This window comes from Lutra lutra, chromosome 5 (genome assembly GCF_902655055.1).
Source record: "Lutra lutra chromosome 5, mLutLut1.2, whole genome shotgun sequence".
Taxonomy (NCBI): Eukaryota; Metazoa; Chordata; class Mammalia; order Carnivora; family Mustelidae; genus Lutra; species Lutra lutra.
Genome location: NC_062282.1, coordinates 70,598,804 through 70,611,392, shown reverse-complemented (window position 1 = coordinate 70,611,392; position 12,589 = coordinate 70,598,804). Strand labels below are relative to the sequence as shown.

General features: G+C 37.8%; 1 protein-coding gene across 3 annotated transcripts in view; it reads right to left on the bottom strand.

Annotated features, from left to right (window-relative positions):
- The window catches only part of LYRM7 (LYR motif containing 7), a 28,088-nt gene extending 18,007 nt beyond the window's left edge, over positions 1–10,081 (bottom strand). The window contains exons 1-3 of one of the 3 annotated variants that reach the window (XM_047730578.1): positions 9,932–10,081; positions 1,958–2,030; positions 456–526 (exon numbers count right to left, since the gene is read on the bottom strand). In XM_047730578.1, coding sequence (XP_047586534.1) covers positions 456–526; positions 1,958–2,030; positions 9,932–9,949 — 162 coding nt within the window. In that variant the 5' untranslated portion in view covers positions 9,950–10,081. The other 2 variants (XM_047730576.1, XM_047730577.1) reach the window with 2 other exon arrangements.
- Between the last annotated feature and the right edge of the window lie 2,508 nt (positions 10,082–12,589).

Genomic DNA, 12,589 nt, shown 5'->3' with positions numbered 1-12,589 from the left:
CAACCAGAGCAAGTGACCAAAAGGCGAAGCAAGAATAGTTCACAAATTGTGGCTGATTAACTTTCACTGCTGAGTTAGGAATTAAAAAAAAAAAGCTAGTCTACTTGAGCCAAATGAACAGAAATTCCTTCTGTAGTTCTAATACTCATTCTCCTTAGGTTTACTCATTTGCCTTACGTAAAGATAGAATTTCTGTGGATTTCTGGGTTGGTTCAACTGTTCTTGCTTTGACCATAGCTACATCCATGTTCTATACACCGGCAACTTGCTGTCTTAGAGGTGTAGAGGATGACCTTGAAGAGGTGAGCCATACCAAACAAGTGAAGGTTACCTATAATTGTGATGTCTTCAACTATCAAGTAATAATTTTTATTTCATATACCCCCTCTATTTTCATCATTCTCTAAGAAAATGTATAAGGTCTTTATCATAATTGAAAGACTCAATTACTATACCTCTTCTATTTTCTTGGGAGAAGTTTCACTTTTATTACTTTTGAATTCTTCATTTATCTTTATTCTGGCTGCTATAGAAAGAAAAAAAAATATATATAAATATTTCTCTTCTAATTTATAATTCCTGCCCCAAGAATTTATATGTTATTCATTATGAATGACTACTTCTCTAGTAGTCAAAATAGTTTTGCCTCATGTGAAACTAATTATAAAAATAAGACTTTTTTTTTTTTAAACTGTCCTGGAAACCTTTTGACAGGCTGGTAAATTTTTAATTAAACCTAATACACTCTAATATATTAATACTTTCATTTATTGCTCTATATCTCCAATTCATTTGCATATCTCTAGCTATCAGATTCTAGTGAATCCCATTTAACATTTTTTTTCTATGAATCTGAAAATTTAAAATGCTTTAAGATGGCAAAACTCAATACATACAAACATGTTAAACCACACACACACACACACACACACACACTAAAGACAAAGGACCAAATATACATAAAAATGGTTTGGCTGGCACTTTGTCATCATTATAACATAATTTTAGTCTAATCTGACAACTGCCTTATTTTTTTGAGCATGTAAAGGAACAACCCATGTAAAGTGCTTAGTAACTACACAATGTTAGCTGTTCTAATGTCACTTAATAACACTTAAAGTCTGTTGATGGAGAACAGCCAGAAAACCCTCCTTCTATGCTTTATATATTTCAATATAAGGTGCTGAAGATTTGGGATTTAGAGCCAAACTGCTTAGGCTAAATCCCAGCTCTACCTCTCACTAGTACGATATGGGTCAAATCCTTTCACATTTTGTCAGTTTTCTCACTGGAAAAAATAAATTGTAACAGTAACCACCCCACAGGGATATATGAAGAATTATATGAATTTGGTAAAGCATATACAATATGAAGTATGTACTTTAATATTCAAGAAATTATTCTTGGTAAATTATAAAAACTTGAATTCCTAGGGACAGTGGGGATACTACCTAGGTGCCCTCTTAAAGAGTTTTAGTGATATATGAAAACAGATATTGCACATGACCAATACCTAACCTAAGCTTCAGAACTCTGACTTCTAGATACAATTAAAGCCACTTAAAACAGTGAAACACTAAATTTGTAAAACATTTGGGACAGATTCTCTTTCACAGCTGGTATCACTTCTAGAATGGCACAAGGAATTAAAAATATGGAAGTATCTGTTCCTAGGGAGTGTGAAAATGTGATTATATAATAGAAATAAGTTTAATGGCTTGACAAGCAATGGAGTGTGCTGAATTTTTAATCTTTTCTGGTTCTTTATAAACACTAGATATTAAAAATATTTAAGTAGATACTCCTCAAAGTAGTGTAATATAAACTAATGTTCATAAAACATAACAACATTAGGGGAGAGATACAAAGATCACTCTCCAGGCTGGGTATTGACTATATCAGTTCTCTTGGATATGTGAAGAACTGATTTACTCCAAAGTGGTGAAAATAAACCTACCTTCTAATGCTCTGGTATCATTTTTAAAAACCCGTTGTCTGGTCCTGTGTAATGTTTTAAAGAGCTGTAAAACCTGTAAAAAAAAAAAAAAAAATTAGAATTTAGACCTCAAAAAAAAAATGTACATTTTATATAATTAAAAGGATTACAAAGTATTTTACCATTTGTTACTTTGATTATTTTTCAAAATAGCTGGTGAAAACCAGGGTTTGCCAAAATAACTTTCCCTTCTTAATTTATCTTTAAATTAAAAAATAATTACATTTACAAAAATACCAAGTTCTTTTTTTTTTTTTTGAAGTTTTTATTTATTTATTTGATAGAGATCACAAGTAGGCAGAGAGGCAGACAGAGAGAGAGAGGGAAGCAGGCTCCCTGCCAAGCATAGAGCCTGATGTGGGGCTCAATCCCAGGACCCTGAGATCATGACCCAAGCTGAAGGCAGAGGCCCAATCCACTGAGCCACCCAGGTGCCCTAAAAATACCAAGTTCTTTGGGAAAAAACCAAGTATGGTTAAAAAGTTAATAATCCCCCTGCCAAAACCAGTCTGCTAGAGTAACTTTATTAGTCTGGTATGTATTTGTTCTCACTTTTCTTACCATATTGAGACCTTCAACTGCTTTTAAAGTTTTATACACGTTTATACAAACTCATGGACTTACTACATCTTAAGAGAGCCCAGAAGGAAGATGTTTCAGATAATTTAGGAAAGTATAATTGTGATTTCCCAAAGAGAAGTGGAACGCTGAGACTTATGAATATTCTAAGACTATGTTAAAAAAACAGAGAGAAGAGCCTGACATTTTGGTAGAAGACAGATTGTGTAGAGGCCTTAGTGTGAGGCCAAGCCTACCTCACACTTCTCAAGTTTAAAAACGTACTCAGTATTGATCACCCAATATTGTTTTTTCTCCTGTCTTTTCAATTTCAGAAACAGAAGACACTGAGTTTCTCAAGCTGGAAATCTCTAGGCAATTCTTTTAATCTATATTATTCTTCATGTGAAAGTTTTAGGAATGTCTCTCTAATGTTTTGATATTCTCCATTCCTGAAAATTATTTAAATTCAGACCCTCCCATCTCTTGCTTAGACTACTTAGACACTCTGCCACTATTCCCTCCAATTCATTCACTAGATAAAATATCTAATATTTATTTACTAAGTATACTCTGTGTGCTAAGCATTGTTTTGGGTATTTACATATATTAGAAAACCTATAACATCAAAGGCAGACACCAAAGCAGAAACAGGAAACATGAAGCAAAAACCATAAAAATACAACAAAACAAAAACCAACAACCACAATGAACTTCTTCAGAAACTTAAGTGACTGCAAAGATGGAATAACAACAAAAAGAAGTCACAGTAAATTAAAAAAGGAACATTCAGAAAACGCCGAAGGTGCTCAGGTAACAAATGAGTGATAGCAAATATTAAGGGTAGAAAAACAGCCGAGAAGTAAAATAAAAACTCAGAAATTGAGGAGAGAAAACACAATTAAGGGAGTACTCTAAGTGAACCAACGATTACATTAACAGGATTTCCAGGGGTGCCTGGGTGGCTCAGTGGGTTAAAGCCTCTGCCTTCGGCTCGGGTCATGATCTCAGGGTTCTGGGATTGAGCCCCCGCATCAGGCTCTCTCCTCAGCAGGGAGCCTCCTTCCTCCTCTCTCTCTGCCTGCCTCTCTGCCTACTTGTGGTCTCTGTCTGTCAAATAAATAAATATAATCTTTAAAAAACAAAATCAAAAACAAAAAACCCAGGATTTCCAACAAGAAAGAACAGAGGGGCACCTGGGTCCCTTAGTTGGTTAAGTGTCTGACTATTAATTTTGGCTCAGGTCATGATCTCAGGGCCCTGGGACGGAGCCCTGCATCAGCCTCTGCACTTGGTGTGGAGCCTGCTTAAGATTCTCTCTCAACCTCTCTTCATCGCTCTCTCTCAAACAAATAAATCTTTAAAAAAAGGGCAGAGAAAACAGACAAATTAAAAAGGGGAAAAATTAAGAAAATGTCACCAAGTAAGGTTAATCAGTTACTTGATTGAAAAAGCTCCAAGTGCCCAACACAAAACCCATACCATAGTACATCATGATATAGGTTCAGAACAATGCTAATAAAAAAAATTTCAAAGATAAACAGTTCACATAAAAAGGATAGAAAATCAGAATGACACCTGACTTCTAAACAGTATTACTGTGAGAAGACAATGGTGTAAGATTTTCAAGTTAAAAAAAAAAATGTCCAGAGCAATTCTCTCCGGTCCCCTCCCTTTTTAGGAGCTTTGTACTATCACTTTACTATCACTTAATGAACTTTGCTGCCCACCGAAAAAAATAAAAAATAAAAGTCCAGCTTAGAATACCATACATAGGGGCACCTGGGTGGCTCAGTGAGTTAAAGCCTCTGCTTCGGCTCAGGTCGTGATACTGGGGTCCTGGGATTTGAGCCCTGCATGCTCTCTGCTCAATGGGGAGCCTGCTTCCTCCTCTCTCTCTCTGCCTGCCTCTCTGTCTACCTGTGATCTCTGTCAAATAAATAAATAAAATCTTAAAAAAAAAACAAAAAAGAATACCATACATAGCCAGATTATCATTTAACTGCAAAGGGAAAGAGATACTTTGAAAATACAACGTATCTTATCTGCCATATCCTTCCTTGTAAAGCTATAAAAGAGTGTGCTCCACAACAAGGGAATGAACTATAAAAGAAAAACATGGGAACCAGTGAGAAGGGTGAACCAACACAAAGAAGGTGAAGGACAAATACAGGTCAGCATCTGTGTGGCCGGCCCACAAAGCAACTAGTCTAGACTACAGCAGAAGTTTGAACTACTCCAGAAAAAATGTTCTCAGGAAAAAATCAAACTGATAACTGATTTTGGGAACAGGTAAGTAGGAAACTAACCAATGATAAAAACACTGTTATTAATTTCAAGAAAAACACAATTAGAAAAGAAAAGCAATGTAATCATATATTAGAAGACTCCGCTGTGGACAATTTTATACAGTCACAGTAACTTAAAAAAAATGAAAACTAATTCACCAAAATTTGTAAATGAGAGGACTAAGTTATAAATGGGGAGCTCAGTCATCAACTTGTATTGTTAAAAGTCAGTAAACAGTATCTCTCAAAAGAAAAAAAAATGAATAGCAGTTTAAATATATTCTTTAGAAACAGGGAGGTAAATGTAAGAATAGCTAAAATGATTAAAAGCACTTATCCCCGGGGAGCAGAATTCAGAGTATGTAGAAGGAAGTACACACCTATTGGTTTCTGTTTATAACACTTCGATATTTTAAACCTTACACATTTATCAGCTTCATGAAAACTTAAAAAAAAAATTGCTTTAGAAAGAGAAAGGGAAAAGACATCATCAGAAGAGAGAAAAGACAAGCCCTAACCAGAAGAAAATATTTCCAAACCATATTATGTGGTAAGGGGCTGTTATCTGGAACATTTAAAGAACTTTTAAAACTCTACAATAAAAACATAGAAAAAGGATTTCAATAGACATTTCTCTAAAGATAGACAAATGGTCATCGAGGCCATAAAAAGACGCTCAATATGATTTGGCATCTGGGAAATAGAAATCTAAATCTCAGTGAAGTACACTTAAGCCAAGCAGAATGGCTGTAACGAAAAAGAAAATCAGAAAGGAGTATTGGCAAGAACGTGGGGGATACTGAAACTCTTATACACTACTGGTGGGAATGTAAAATGTTTTAATTTGTTTGGAAAACAGTTTGCCAGTTGCTCAAAAAGTTAAACATAATGTTATCACCTGATCTAGCAATTTGACACTTAGATACATAGCCGACAGAAATGAAAACAGATTTACACAAAAACTTGGACATAAACGATCATGGCAGCACTATTCACAACAGTCAAAAAGGAGAAATGACTCAAACTTCTATCAATTCATAAACACGTAAATAAAATGTGGTAGATCCATAGTGTTATAGCTTGAATTGTGTTCCTCCAAAGGACATACTTAAGTCTTAATTCCTAGTACTTGTAAAATGCGACTTTATTTGGAAATAGGGTCTTTGCAGATGAATTAAGTTAAGATGAGGTCATTAAAGTGGGCTATAATACAATATGACTGGTATCCTTAAAAGGAGGAGGAAATGCCATGTGAACAGAGACACACCGAATGCCATGTGAAGATGGAGGCAGAGATCAGAGTGATCCAAGAGTAAGCCAACAAGCCAATGAACATCAAGGATTGATAGCTAGCATCAATACATCAAATAGAAGTAAAGATTCTACCTAGTTTCAGAGGAAGCATGGCCCTGCTGGCACCTTCCTTTCAGACTTCTAGCTCCAGAATTGTGGAGACAATATCTTTCTTTTGCTTTAAGCCACCTAGTTTGTGGTACATTGTTACAACAGCCATAGGAAACTAATATAGATGTTAGTATTCGGAAGTGGGGTACTGCTATAATGAGTACCCAAAAATATGGAAGTGGCTTTGGAATTGAAATGTGTAGAGACTGAAAGAATTTTGAGACTGCCTTGAAAAGATTGTAGAAATATGGACTTCAAAGGTAATAGAATATCATATTAATATTACAAGAGTGGTAGAAGACAAGTTACATGGAATTAAAAGCAAAGTTTAAAGTTAAGTAAATCTAATCATTTTACGTGTTTCTCCAGGGAAAAAAGTAATTTCATTAACAAAACAGCCAGCATCCCTAATTTAAGAACTAGTGTACACAAAAATAAATTCAAAATGGATTAAGGACCTTAATATGAAACACGATACCATGAAAATCCTAGAAGAGAACAGAGGCAGTCACCTCTTTTACATTAGCTGTAGCAACTTCTAGATATGTCTCCTGAGTCAAGGGAAACAAAAGTATAATTAAACAATTGGGAGTACATCACAAAAGCTTTTGCACAGCAAAGGAAACAATCAACAAAACTAAAAGGCAGCCTACAGAATGGAAGAAGATATTTGCAAATGACATATCTGATAAAGGTGTAGTACTCAAAATATACAAAGAACTTATAAAACTCAACACCCATAAAATGAATAATCCAGTTAAAAAAAGGGTAGACGACATGAATAGACATCTTTCCAAAGAAGATATACAGATAGGCAACAAACACATGAAAAGACGCTCAACATTACTCATCAGAGAAATGCAAATCAAAACTACAAGAGATACCACCTCATACCTATCAGAATGGCTAAACTCAAAAACACAAGAAATAATAGATATTGGTGAGGATGTGGAAGAGGAACCCTCTTGCACTGCTGGTGGGAATGCAAAGTGGTATAGCCACTCTGGAAAACAGTGTGGAGGTTCCTCAAAAAGTTAAAAATAGAATTATCCTATGATCCAGCAACTGCAATACTAGGTATTTACCCACAGAATACAAAAATATTAATTCAAAGGGTTATATGCATCCTGATGTTTACAGCAAAATTACTCACAATAGCGAAATTAGGGAAACAGCTCAAATGTCCATTGACTGATGAATGGATAAATAAGTGACATAAATATACAATGGAGTATTGCTCAGCCATAAAAAGAATGAAATCTTGCCATTTGCAATGATGTGGATGGAGCCAGAAAGTATTATGCTAAGCAAACTAAAACAGAGAAAGACAAATACCATATGATTTCACTCATATGTGGGATTTAAGAAGCAAAAAAATTAGGAAAGGGGGGAAAAAAAGGGAGAAGCAAACTAAGAAAGAGACTCTTCAACTATAAGGAACAAACTAATGGTTACCAGAGTGGGGATGAATTAAATAGGTGATAGGGATTAAGGATTGCAGGTGTTGTATGGAAGTGTTGAATCACTATAGTATACACCTGAAACTAATATTACACTATAGGTTAACTGGCATTTAAATAAAAACTTAAAACAAGAGAACTAGTATAAGAAAAAGAAAATGTCATCAATACTGTCTTGGAGCTATAAGAGCTAAAATCACCTTGGAGTTAATAAATTTTTATTAAATGCAGAAAGGTCACAGATTATCTTCTCTTCCTCATTTACTTATACTAATTGGATAATTTAGGTAATGCATTTGGAAAGCTGATTCTCTACAGATCAGTTGGAACAGGACACTGCCACTCATTGTAAGCACAGACAAGTTACTCAGGCTTTTTGACTCAATTTTCTTACATAATGGGTTAATATTAGGGGTGTATGGGAAAATTTCTGAATTAGGTTTCACTTTAGATAGTTATTACTTTTCTATCTCTTCTAAGTCTGGGTTACATGCCCTTCCTGAGTACATCCACAGCATTGGGCATTTACTGCATAGTATGTGAATCAAATACATATTTGCTGTGGTCCCATACCTCCTCAAAGGTTATGTGTCCTTTACACTTACCATAAGTATCTTCTATACATAGTAGGGCTCCCCAAAAGTGTTTCTGGAATAAATCTTATTTAATTACTTTTGAATTCAAGTTTTCCAAGCAACATCCCACTTCAAGGACTTTCCATATACTTTTTCCTTTCTGAAATATTCTTTTCCTCTCTTCTTCTAGCTAGTTTATTTTTTCTTTTTAAAATATTTTATTTATTTATTTCAGAGAGAGCGCGGGCATGCACAAGCAGTGGGAGTGGCAGAGAGAGGGAGAAGAAGCAGGCTCCCTGCAGAGCCAGGGGACTGCGATGTAGCACTCAAATCCAGGACCCTGGGATCATGACCTGAGCAGATGGCAGCGGCTTAACCAACCGAGCCATCCAGGCACCCTCTTCTAGCTAATTTCTAATCAAACTTCAGGTCTTAACTTTCAATTCTATGAAAGACTTTTTTTTTTTTTTTTTTAAAATAGGCTTCATGCCCAGTGTGGAGCCCAACCACAGGGTTCTAACTCAACATACTGACATCAAGGCCTAAGCTGAGATAAAAGCAGGATGCTCAACTGACTCAGCGACCCAGACATCCCAAGATATTATTTTTTTTTTTTGCATCCCTCCAAATCCCAGCTATAAGCTCACAAAATACACTGTATTTTCAATTCAAAATCCCCTCCCTGCTAAATTTCTTTATGACGACAAAGGTGGTCTGCTTATCGTTGCATCCACTATGCCTAGACAGTTCAGGCTAAATGTTGGCTGTAAGGTATTACTGATAGCTATTATAGATACTCAATAAATTAGCTGAATAACTCTTTACAATTGTTTCTACTGATGCTTTGACATATACTAAAATGTACTTAGAACACCAAAGTCAGTCGTACAGGAGGCACCACTTGGTGGTGCCTTATTACTGACCAATCACAAACACTGCTTTTCCTCACTCTACTTAACAGGCCGTTTCCCCGCTTCCATGCTTATACTGCAGCCAGTGACAGAGACTAGGGATGGCTAGCCCCTAAGAAGTGTGCGCCAGCCAGGAACGTGCATCAGTTTGACAAGAAATCAATCGGACACCAGGTCCTCAGGGAAGCACCCGGCGGGACCATCACCTCCCAAGCTTATTCCGAGCATTCAGGTCTCATGGGTCCCTGCTCTGTCTCCGTTGGTGTTGACTTTTGGCAAGGGATTCCGCCACGATTCAGCTTCTTTGGCTGCCATACTTTGGGGGTACCTTCCGGTTACCTGACTAAACTCCACCTCGTCGGATCTTTCACTCAGTAGATGGTTCCAGTCAGAGCTGCCTTTGGCATCTCGTCTACCTCTCAACGATGTGGAAAAAGGTTCCTCAAACATTCGGTGTGGGGATGAAACGGGGGCAGAAACTTGCATGATGTACGAACAAACACTTTGGTACCCCATGAGAGGAGTGGGGGAAACACGGTGCGACCCTCCCTCCTCGCACCAGCACAAATCCTCCACAGTCCTTCGCAGGTGGTCACTGGGCTCCTCAGGGGCAAAGTTCACGAGCTCCGTGAAGGGTTCTGAACCCACACCTATACTGAAATTCCAGACAACCTGCAAAAGGCAGCTCGTTTTCCCTCCCCGTAGGCAACAAACCCAAACCCTCCCTGAGCCCTGTCACCTTGGTCGCCTGACCCATGTCTCTCCTCACCGCGGCGCACACAGCTCCCGCGATCGAGTCGCCCCCGCCTCTCGGCAGCCAATCACTGCCCGGGTGGACTATCCAACTCCCCAAAGTCACGTTCCTAATGTGACGCAACCAATCACCGCTCAGATTCCCCTTTGTAGCCCCGCCTTCCACAGTGAGACACTGGAGACAAGATTGCTAAGTGGCTGCAGCCGGGTTACGACCGGGAGAAGCTGCTGAGCCCAAATACCAGAGAGGAGGAGAACGGAAATTACCTGGACGCCATGTTAGTTGGGGGCAAAGTCACTTCCGGTCTCTTCTGAGACAGTGAGGTGGCGGAGGGTGGGTTATTTATGGGATGGCTTCGATGTTCTCTACGTTATTACTTCTTGCTTGGACGTTGGGGTTATGTAATAAAGAACCTTTATGTTAATGATTCCCAATCGCGACTGTCTCCTTGTGAAAGTGCGTAAGAGCCAAGTCCTAACAAATATAGGGGCTGTTGATAGGAATTCTGGCTTCCCAAAGCGCTATTTGTACATTCTCTCAATTAATTCCCAGAAAAGGCGAGGCAGAGTTACTTTGCTCAAGACCACAGGCTAGAGGGGGTGCCTTGTGACTCTGTTACACTGACAACCCTTGATTTCAGCTTAGGTCTTGATCTCTGGGTAGTGAGATCGAACCTCTCCCCTCCCTTCTGCTCCACCCTCAGCTGAGTATTTTCTTTCATCCCTCTCCCTCTGCCCCCCCTGCTCAGGTGCTCCCCTGCACACTTTCTCTAAAATAAATGATTCTTAAAACAAAACAAAACAAACATTAGGCTGGTAAATAAAGGTCTGGGACACAAATCCCTATGCCCGACCTAGTCTTACCCTCTGCACATCCGGCTCACTCACCTTACCCTACTCTTTGGTTTTGCTGGTCAAGCAGACAGAAATGTTATTTAAGTACATTTTAATTTAGGACCTTGTAAACTTCAAGAAAAATCTCAACCTTTCCCTCATCGCATAATCGTTGTTTGCCTTCCCTATGTCACAGCCTTTCAGGTTAATTTTCAGGTAAAATTTCTTTTTAGTAGGAATGAACGATTTGAAGCAAAAGATGTTAAAGAGTTTTTTCCTCCTCTGTGATTTATGTCATTTTAAAAATATTGCAAGTCATCAGACTAGCAAGATAATAGTTGCCTTCTTAAATTATAACTCATTAGATTTGCAGATGAATGTTTAACATAACCAAGCAGTTAAACCAAATATACTCGGTACTGTCTTTTATATAGGAAACAATAGATGATCTTGTGACATTGCATGATGGTGCCCTCTAATTTTTTAAGAATGATCCAAAACATACTTATTTTCATTCCCAGCATAGAATCATTGCCCAATTTCCTGAAAATTCATAGTTTATTGTTATAATTTCAGGCTAACTAGGGTCCTGTATTCAGTTAACCAAAACCCCGTATCTGCCAATACTCGAAAATAAAGTTCTCACAGGGCCAAAATCAGTTCAGTACTGGAGCTTCCCTTCTTTTAGATAAATCTGTATGGTTCTTTCAGCTGTTCCATAAATGAGGTAGTAATTTTGGTTATTCTAGGAATATGTCCTGGTTTGTTAACATCTCAAAAGTGTCAGATCAGAACTAAACGAGAATTCCAATTTATTCCTCAAATAAGTTCATGGAGCTATAAGTAGGCAGAATAAAGGCCTCCAAAGATGTCCTTGTTTAAATCCTAGGAATTTTTGAATATGTTACCTTATATGACAAAAAGGACTTTGCAGATGTGATTAAATTAAGGCTTTTGAGATGGGAAAATTTTGAGATGGATTGTCTGGTGGGCCCAATGTAATCACAAGGATCCTTATAAGTGGAAGAAGGAAGCAGAGTCAGGGAGAGGTTTGAAGATGCCCTGCTGCTGGTTCTGAAGATAGAGGAAGGGGCCTCAACCCAAGAAATGCAGGTAGCTTCTAGAAGGTAAGGTAAGGGAAATGTTCTTCCCTAGAGCCTCTAGAAGGAATGCAGCCCTATTAACACATGATTTCAGCCCACTGAAATTCAGACTTCTGACTTCCAGAACATTACCTGTTTGTGGTCCCTTCCATCTTAAAAGCCAACAGTAGAGGATCTTCAATCTTTGTCACCTCTCCTTCCATCATCATATCTCCTCCTTCTTCTGTGTCCCTCTTTCACTTACAAGGCCTCCATGACTATATTTGCCCTATCTGGACAATCCAGGAATCTCACACATCAGAAGATCCTTAATTTAATGACATCTGGAAATCCCTTTTACCATGTAAAGTAACATAATCATAGGCTCCAGAGATTAGGACATGGGCACCTTCTGCCTACCATATCCAGTTTAGTTGAAGCTGGTCAATAAGGTTGAAATGAAAGGAAATGAAGTAGGAGAAGCAGCCATGGGCCTGATCATGAAAGAACCCTAGAGTCCAAGGTAAGGATTAATTTTGTGATGAAATGCCTTACCAGCAGTAGAGTGAGATCATAATTTATATTTTGTAAAAATCACTTTGTGTGCTGAATGGCAAATTGACTACAATGGAAGCAGAACTTAACTAGGAGGCTTTCAAAGTACTCCAGGCAAAATATGACAGTGGCTTGGATTAGGGTGGTGTAGTAGAAGAGGTGAAAAAATGATT